The 8,284-nt window shown below is 55.1% G+C and overlaps 1 protein-coding gene across 1 annotated transcript; it reads right to left on the minus strand.

The window, feature by feature from the left end:
* Positions 1 to 208: 208 nt before the first annotated feature.
* Positions 209 to 6,268, minus strand: LOC113220956 (E3 ubiquitin-protein ligase Jade-2-like; the record flags this gene model as incomplete). The annotated part of the gene is made up of 4 exons (XM_026450318.1): positions 209 to 1,192; positions 2,430 to 2,641; positions 3,379 to 3,539; positions 6,161 to 6,268. Coding segments are annotated over 4 exons (760 nt in total), but the record flags the coding sequence as incomplete, so codon positions are not given.
* Positions 6,269 to 8,284: the final 2,016 nt, after the last annotated feature.

Consider the following 8,284-nt stretch of genomic DNA (forward strand, 5'->3'; position numbering starts at 1 on the left):
CAAGTGATCCACCTGCCCCGATTCTCTTTTTTTTTTTTTTTTTTTTTGAGACAGAGTCTCGCTCTGTTGCCCGGGCTGGAGTGCAGTGGCCGGATCTCAGCTCACTGCAAGCTCCGCCTCCCGGGTTTACGCCATTCTTCTGCCTCAGCCTCCCGAGTAGCTGGGACTACAGGCGCCCGCCACCTCACCCGGCTAGTTTTTTGTATTTTTTAGTAGAGATGGGGTTTCACCATGTTAGCCAGGATGGTCTTGATCTCCTGACCTCGTGATCCACCCGTCTCGGCCTCCCAAAGTGCTGGGATTACAGGCTTGAGCCACTGCGCCTGGCCCCGATTCTCTTTTAAGGTTAGTTGGCTTATCTCTGTTTTGAACATGTGGCTTGACTTTGGTTGGAACCACTGCCTAGGTTTAGATGGACCTCACAACCTGCTTTCCCCTCTAGTCAGCTGCCTGACTTCTGTCCAGACCTTCTACCTGTCTCCTGAATCTCCCAGCAGTCCATAACCCCATTTTCTCATAGAACTCACCACCTGAGCTCTGTCCAAGTCCACAAGCAAAGCTCCCTAGAGCTGTGGTCTGGATTCCTCGCTGGCCCATCACCTGAGATCCCAGTGTGTGTGTTTTTTTCTGAGATGGAGACTCACTCTGCCACCCAGGCTGAAGTGCAGTGGTGTGATCTCGGCTCACTGCAACCTGCACCTCCGGGTTCAAGTGATTCTCCTGCCTCTGCCTCCTGAGTAGCTGGGACTATAGGTGCGTGCCACCATGCACTCCTAATTTTTGTAGAGAGGGGGTTTTGCTATGTTGGCCAGGCTGGTCTTGAACGCCTGAACTCAAGTGATCCACCCACCTCGGCCTCCCAAAATGCTGGGATTACAGGCGTGAGCCACCGTGCCCAGCCGATGCCAGTGTTTTAATGTGAGTCCATCACCTTCCTTTCCCAGTGCTCTGCTACCTGAGTCCCATGCACACTCACTTCCCCATGGGCTGCTCCTCGGGCTGCCTCACCTCCACGCCCACCCACCTCAGGAATCCATAGGGCGCAGCTGACGTGCACCCACTTGGTCCCACTTCTGGTGGGCTTCAAGGCTCCTCCTCGCTTGGGGCAGAGCAGGCACTTTGGCTGGACACCCAGGGCACACGTCCGGCACAGCCAGCTGCCCGTGGGCACCTTGAGGATCCCGTAGCATGCCTAGGAGAGAGCAGGGTGGTCATGAGTCAGTGGAGTTGGCCAATCTGTGTCTGGTCAGCAGTCAGCTGCATTTGGTCCAGTGCTAGCCCCATGCTACACTGCTACACAGCCTCCAGCCTCTGGCATGTATACCTTCTGAGGAGTTACAATGCAAGGAAGGAAGGAAGGGCTCCTGGAAAGCCCTCCTTGGCCCGTCTGTATGCCTGAAATGTCACCATTTCAGTCCTCTGTGAAAGGGCTCAGATCTGCCCTCTGCTGGGAGGAAAGTCACTTTAGCCAGAGGTTCCTAACCAGCAATAGACTTCAGGAGGGTTCGAGAATCCTCTTAAGTTGAATACAAAATTGGGTGTGTACTTCCTGGAAACAAGTCCCAGAGCCCTCATATTTCTTACACAGGGACCCATGAGGAGGGCTGCACCCCTCTATGGCTTGGGTGAGACACACGAACCTAAGAGCTGCTGGGTATAAGGGATGTGTTTGTTTATATGAGACTTGCACTGCCCACCTACCTGCCAGTCCGGCGAAGTCCCTACCTCTGCGCTCCCCGGGGTCTATTCCAGTGATGGTGCATACGAGCAGCCTCAAAATGAGGGCAAGAGTGGATCTACTAGGTCCCAGTCAGGTCTGTAGTCAAGGCCCAGAGATACTCAAGACCTACAGCCTTGGGCCCCAAACCAAGGGGAGCCTGGCCAGGCTGCAGTGGCACACAAATCCAGTAATGGTGACAAGTATGTATAGCCCTTACTAGACTGTTCTAAGCAAAGACGCACAGTAAACAATTTAATCCGTGTAACAATCCACTCTTATTTATGCATAATCGAGAAAACACAGGCCCAGAGAGGTTATAAAACTTGCCTAAAGTTACATAGCTTGTGAAGCGCAGAGCCATAATTTGAAATCTGGCAGCTTTGCTCTCGGTCACAGTGGGCTGCCTTTTAGTAAATTCAGGACATGAGGAGCAGAAGAGGAGGGGAAGGGACAGGGCGCAAGGAGGAGAGGGTCTGAGGGAGGCTGATGGGAGAGGGCAGAAAGCCAACGGGCTTTGGCTTGAGTCTGGCTGGCAGGTCCAAGCCAAGGGGCCCTGGATGCACATGGCACCAGGAAGCGCCCTCGCCATTCCCTTCCTGCTCCTTCTTAAGGGCCTCTGCCCACAGTGCCTCTGGAAAGCCAAGTGGGGCCCTGCCAGGCAGTGTGTGTATACATGGCACGGGTGAGGGTGACTGGCGGGTCTGCCCACCTGATGCACACAGACGTTGCACTTGTCACAGAAGACCATCTCGTTGCCATCCTCGCCCTCAGGAGAGCGACACACGTCACAGACAACATCCTCGTCGTACTCGATGCCCAGCCCCTCCTGCGTCTCGATGGCCCTGGCCATATTCTGGTGGCACAGGGTCTCCAGTTCCTCCAGCACACGCTCTAATGTCAGCTCATCCAGCTCCGGCCTCTCTGTGAGGAGGACAGCAGGGCGTGGTGGTGTTAAGAGCCCAGCCTCCTTTGAGCTTCGAAGAGGACTTGGCTCCTGGAGCTGCAGGAATTCAGGGCAGATGTCTGGGAGGGTTTCTGTCCATCCACTGTGGGACCTGGGAGAAGCAGCTCCATCCTCTGAAAACTGAATGGTCTGGACCATCCCATCTCAACGGCCCTGACCTGTCCTGGTGTTCTGACTTTAGACAGCCTGCCTGTGACCACAGGGACATGTGTGTACAATTAACATGGAAGTGTCTCTGGGATGCGGCCAGCTCCATGGGAGAAGGCACTGCTTGTGCTGTGTGTATGAGGGGACCTCTGAGTGTGGCTGAATAGGGAAGCGTTAGCCCTTCCTGGGGCATTAGTGGGCTCCAGCCAGGTGGCCCACACCTCCTGACCCCAGCCCCATTTGCCATCCTGACCACAGCCCCATTTGCCATCCTAGAGTCCCCTGCATGCTCACTTACTCTTCATGTAACATCCGTGCTTACCACAATAGCCCCAACAGCGCTGCAACTGATGTGCTATCATTGCCCCCACCTGACAGCTGCAGAAACTTCAGGAGGCACAGAGACACTAACCAGTCAGGTCACCATTCAGTAATGCAGTATGGACACTCCCTCCAGATCCATGCCTGGGCCACGGCCCCTCTTGGGATGGGGAGAAAACCCTCCCTGCCCTGCCCTGATCCCATTCTTAATGCAGTGGTCACCTACCCATCTCCTTAAGCTCCGAGTTGATCAGCTCCAGCCAGTAGGCGTCAATCTCGTCCAGGTCATAGCGGCTGCCCCCCGGCCAATCAGGCTGGGAGCCCTCACCAAGCGTGGTGCTGCTCGGGGATGCCTGGGCAGGGGGGCCTTCCAGCGGCGGGAGGATCCTAGAAAATCAAGACAAAATGTCATGAAGGGAGGGGCCCTCAGCCTGCTGCCCTAGGGGTTCCAGGGAGCTGACCAGTCCAGCTCAGGAGCCGATGGACAAGTGTGCTTTGATGCCACACAGGGCCCACCTCCTTCCACCCCCTCCTTCATTTCTTCTTCCACCATCTGCCCACCCTGCAGAGACTCAGATGAGTCTCTGAGGGTGACTCAGAGACTGAGTGGATGAACAGGCAGCACACAGATCTGAGGGTGACTCAGAGACTGAGTGGATGTACAGGCAGCACACAGAAGACCCAAAGGGCAGTAGGGCACTGTAAGGGAAGGGAGTCAGGGCTGATCCACAGCCTTGCTCACCCTATAAACACCCACCTGCCCAGGGTTCATCCACTTCCTCCCTTCAGGGTAGCTGGGCCTTAGCTAAAGCCCCGTGGCCTGGATCTAACCCTGCTAGGGCCTGTAGGAGGTGTCCTATGTGCCGTCATGGGCAATGGCCTGTGTCAGCAACAAGTGAGGTAGTGCCAGCTGGACTTCGCGTCCCTCAACATACCCCTCAAGGCTGCGGACAAGGCAGGGGTTGTCTACATACTCCCAGAAGCCCAAGCCCCCTTTTTACCAACAGCCCGAAAACCCCATTGACTTGAGCAGAACTGAGGTCACCTCTCCTCTGAGATAAGGAGGAGCCCTACCTGGTTACCCGGCTGCGGCCTAGGGTGACCCTTTCCAGACAAAAGTCCGCATGCCACCTTGCCCTTCTCCCAGACACAATGTTATGTGAGCAGTGAGTGTCCTGCTACATAGTTACCTGGCCCCACGACCAAGACGGAAGTCAAATCCCTTGGATACAAAGAATCCTGCCTGCTGCAGTCCCAGGATCCCTTCCCAGCTCAGCCCCCCTTTGCGGCCACAGCTCTGCTGCTGAGGCAGCTTGGAAAGGCCTGGCCGCAGGGTGTGGACTCAAAGGCCTGCTTCACCGCTTACTGTGTGACTCTGGGGAAGCCACTCAACTTCTCTGGGCCCCAGTGTTCCCAAACCCCAAAATGGGTCAATAATAATAGTACCAGGCTGGGCACGGTGGCTCACGCCTGTAATCCCAGCACTTTGGGAGGCCAAGGCAGGCGGATCACCTGAGGTCGGGAGTTCGAGACCAGCCTGACCAGCATAGAGAAACCCCGTCTCTACTAAAACTACAAAATTACCCAGGCATGGTGGCGTATGCCTGTAATTCCAGCTACTTAGAAGGCTGAGGCAGAAGAATCGCTTGAACCCAGGAGGTGGAGGCTATGGTGAGCAGAGATCGCGCCACTGCACTCCAGCCCGAGCAACAAGAGCAAAGCTCTGTCTCAAAAATAATAATAGTAATAATATCTACCTTATGTGGTTGGTGAGAGGATTAAATGGATTAATGTTTGCAAAGACCACCGCGTGTGTGTGTGCGTGTGTGTGTGTCTGGTGTGGGGTGTGTGTTTTATGTGATGTGTGATGTGTGGTGTGTGGGGTGTGTGTATGTGTTGTGTGATGTGTATGTGTGATGTGTGGTGTGTGATGTGTGTGTATGTGTTGTGTGATGTGTGTTGTGTGTTGTGTGATGTGTGATGTGTGTTGTGTGATGTGTGGTGTGTGATGTGTGATGTGTGGTGTGTGGGGTGTGTGTATGTGTTGTGTGTTGTGTGATGTGTGTTGTGTGATGTGTGTGTATGTGTTGTGTGATGTGTGTGTGTGATGTGTGGTGTGTTTGTGTGTGTATGTGTGTGTTGAGACCCTGGGATGCTACCGCTCTCCTGAAATGGAATATAGGGGGCATTTTGCCTCAGGAGGGCACGGTTTCCTCTTGGCTCCGCTGTGTGCTGCCCCTCAGTTCCTGATGCCAGTTCAAAAAGCCAGCTCTTCCCACCCCCCACGGGTTGCTATGGTTATTGCTTCGGAGCCTGGCCTCCATCTGGCCAGCTCTGCCAGGGTAGAGAGGCCCCTTACTTGAGAGGCATCCTGGGGTCGGGGGCAAGGCTGCCAGAAGCTGTGACTCAGCGCTGACAGGGAGGGAGGGGCAGGGCTTTAGATGGCACAGAGACATGGCAGAGCTGTGGCGAGGGCTCCTGGGCTTCCCCACCACCACATCCAGTGTCAGCAAAAAGGGTAGGAACGATGAAGGAGACGGGGAGGCAGGGGCCCAGGCCAAGAGAGACAATGGCCTCCAAGCCAGAAGGAAGGTCTATATAAGGTCAAAGGGGCACGGAGAAGGGGAAGGGGCTTGGCACCACCTTTGCCCACACAAGAGGCCCAAATGAAGGCAGATCCTAGGTCATGATCACGGTATGGCTGCACCCCACACCAACAGGTGATTCCATATGGAAGCGATACTAATACCCTCAGTCCAACACAATTCTGCCTTTCCCCGTGAAACTGTTACTTGAATAAACACATTCTTTTAAAAATGCAGCCTGTAATTTGGTTGTGAACGGCTTTGATTGTGCCCTAAGCACATGCTGAGTGGGGGTGTCCGGATGCCCACCACTTCCTGGCATAACTACCCACATCTGCTCGACTGGTCGGCGGCCACCTGGCCAAGCCTCTTGGGATCAGGATCACTGTGCTCCTTCTGCAGAGTCAGGGTGAAGGGACTCACACCACAAGGTATCTGTTGTGCTTCCTGGGTCTCTCCTCTTCATCTGTTTGCCCCCTTCCGGCTCTGGCTCTGAAGGAAGTTCTCCTACCAGGCGTGGACTGACCTGACCTGAGGACAAGGCCTCACCCTCAGCTGTAGCCAGGAGGATGGAGGTCAGCTGAGAGGAGGGCATCAGCTGGCTGGGATCTATGGGAGGGGAGGAGGTCTTTACCCCAGAAGACCAGACACACACCAGAGGTTGGTTCTGCCCTGGCTGAGACTTCTGGCCACAGTGAGGGGCAGGACAGGCCCTCACTCAATTCAGTCTGGAGAAGGGCGAGACAAGTGCTCATTGTTCAGACAGATTTCAGACCATGAGGTGGGCAGACCCACCCAAAGGCCAGGGAGGTAGGGACAGAGGGGGCCTGGGGTGGCAGCTGGGGAAGGGCAACCAGAAACAGCCTGCCGGGACGACGGGGGCAACAGCGCTCTGACTCTGGGCCTCACAGGGGCAGCCCAGGGCTTGCTCCCGGGGCCTCTGATTTCCTGGCCCAGCCCACTAGGCCTGGTGGCCCTGCAGGGAATTCCCCAGAATTTCCCAACTTCCTCATCTATAAAATGGGGACAATTATATGTAGTTTGTAAAGCTAATATGATTGTTAAATGAAAAGATGAACACAGGCTCAGCACAGCAAGTCCTCAAGAACAGGGTTTCTCTAACAATTCTGACCCTGGCGGCTACCAGGCAGCCTTCCAGATGAGGGCTGCGCAGTGGGAGGTGCCAGGAGGATGGAGTGGCTAGAGGGAGACAGCGGCAGAAGAGGTGTGGAGATGAATCTAAGAGAGCACCTCCCCACCCCCAGTCCATCCTCTCCAAAGATCACGGACGGGCCAGGAGCTCCTGGCTCATGTCAGCTTAGCACAGCCATGCCTATGCTGGGAATGCACCTCGTAAAGCCAAAGCAGCTGGAACACGTGCTCTCCTCTTGATGTCAACAGATAAAGCACCCTACAGGCAGACAGAAGCCAAGCTACTGGTATGGAAGCATCTGCAATTAATTACCCAGGCCAGGAGATGTTTCCGGAACCAACTGACACTGACATCAAGTAGAGAGGACAGACCGCTGGGCCAAGCCTAATCAAGACTGACCTCGCTCTGCCTACCTGGTGGCCTGCCCTTCCCCCATCACCCGGCGCACTGGTACTTGTGGCAGTGACCTGGCATACATATTCTCACTTCTGGAGAGGCCTGGGGCACCCCTGATTCTCAGAAGGCCCCAGACAAGTGTTAATAAACACTCAGCCATCAGGAGTCACTGGAACAGGATTGCCTGCCCCTCCCCTTCCAATCCCCACAGAGCACCCTATTGGTGCTTCAAGTCTGCTGTGCCTATGATCCAATCATAGCTGCAGCTGCCAGGAAACGAGGGTGCCAACGTCAAGGGAGGTAACAGCTGTGATCTTTGCCCCAGGCCTGGTCTACATGGGATCGAGCAAGAGCCACGAGGTTGCCAAGGCCAGGAGTAGACGGCCAAAAATCCAAGCTGCCCAGACCAGGCAGACTGGTGGGTGGGGGAGGCCAGGACACAAGACCCCTCTGCCCTGAGACATGACTTGGAGGGTTTCCCAGGTTGCATAAAGAAGCACTTGGCTGAACTCCGTAGCTGGAGGCAAGACCCAGGGCCATGTGGCTACCTCCTGACAAGAGCGGCCAGAAGTCTCTCCATCTCATGAGACCAGAAGCGTATAAAGCCCAGAGGACTCATCTCTGAACCAGCCCTAGCAGGGGAACCTACCCAGAGGCCTGTAATAGCAATGGCTTCCTGACCATCTGCTGTATGCCAGGCACTTGACTCCCCCTCTAAGAACTCCCTTAAAAGATTCAAGAAGTCAAAAGCATGGCTTAAGGCCGGGCGTGGTGGCTCACGCCTGTAATCCCAGCACTTTGGGAGGCCGAGATGGGCGGATCACAAGGTCAGGAGATTAAGACCGTCCTGGCTAACACAGTAAAACCCCATCTCTACTAAAAATACAAAAAATTAGCTGGGCATGGTGGCACGCACCTGTAATCCCAGTTACTTGGGAGGCTGAGGCAGGAGAATCTCATGAACCCGGGAGTCGGAGGTTGCAGTGAGCCAAGATTGC

This window comes from Piliocolobus tephrosceles, unplaced genomic scaffold (assembly GCF_002776525.5).
Source record: "Piliocolobus tephrosceles isolate RC106 unplaced genomic scaffold, ASM277652v3 unscaffolded_17472, whole genome shotgun sequence".
Classification (NCBI taxonomy): Eukaryota; Metazoa; Chordata; class Mammalia; order Primates; family Cercopithecidae; genus Piliocolobus; species Piliocolobus tephrosceles.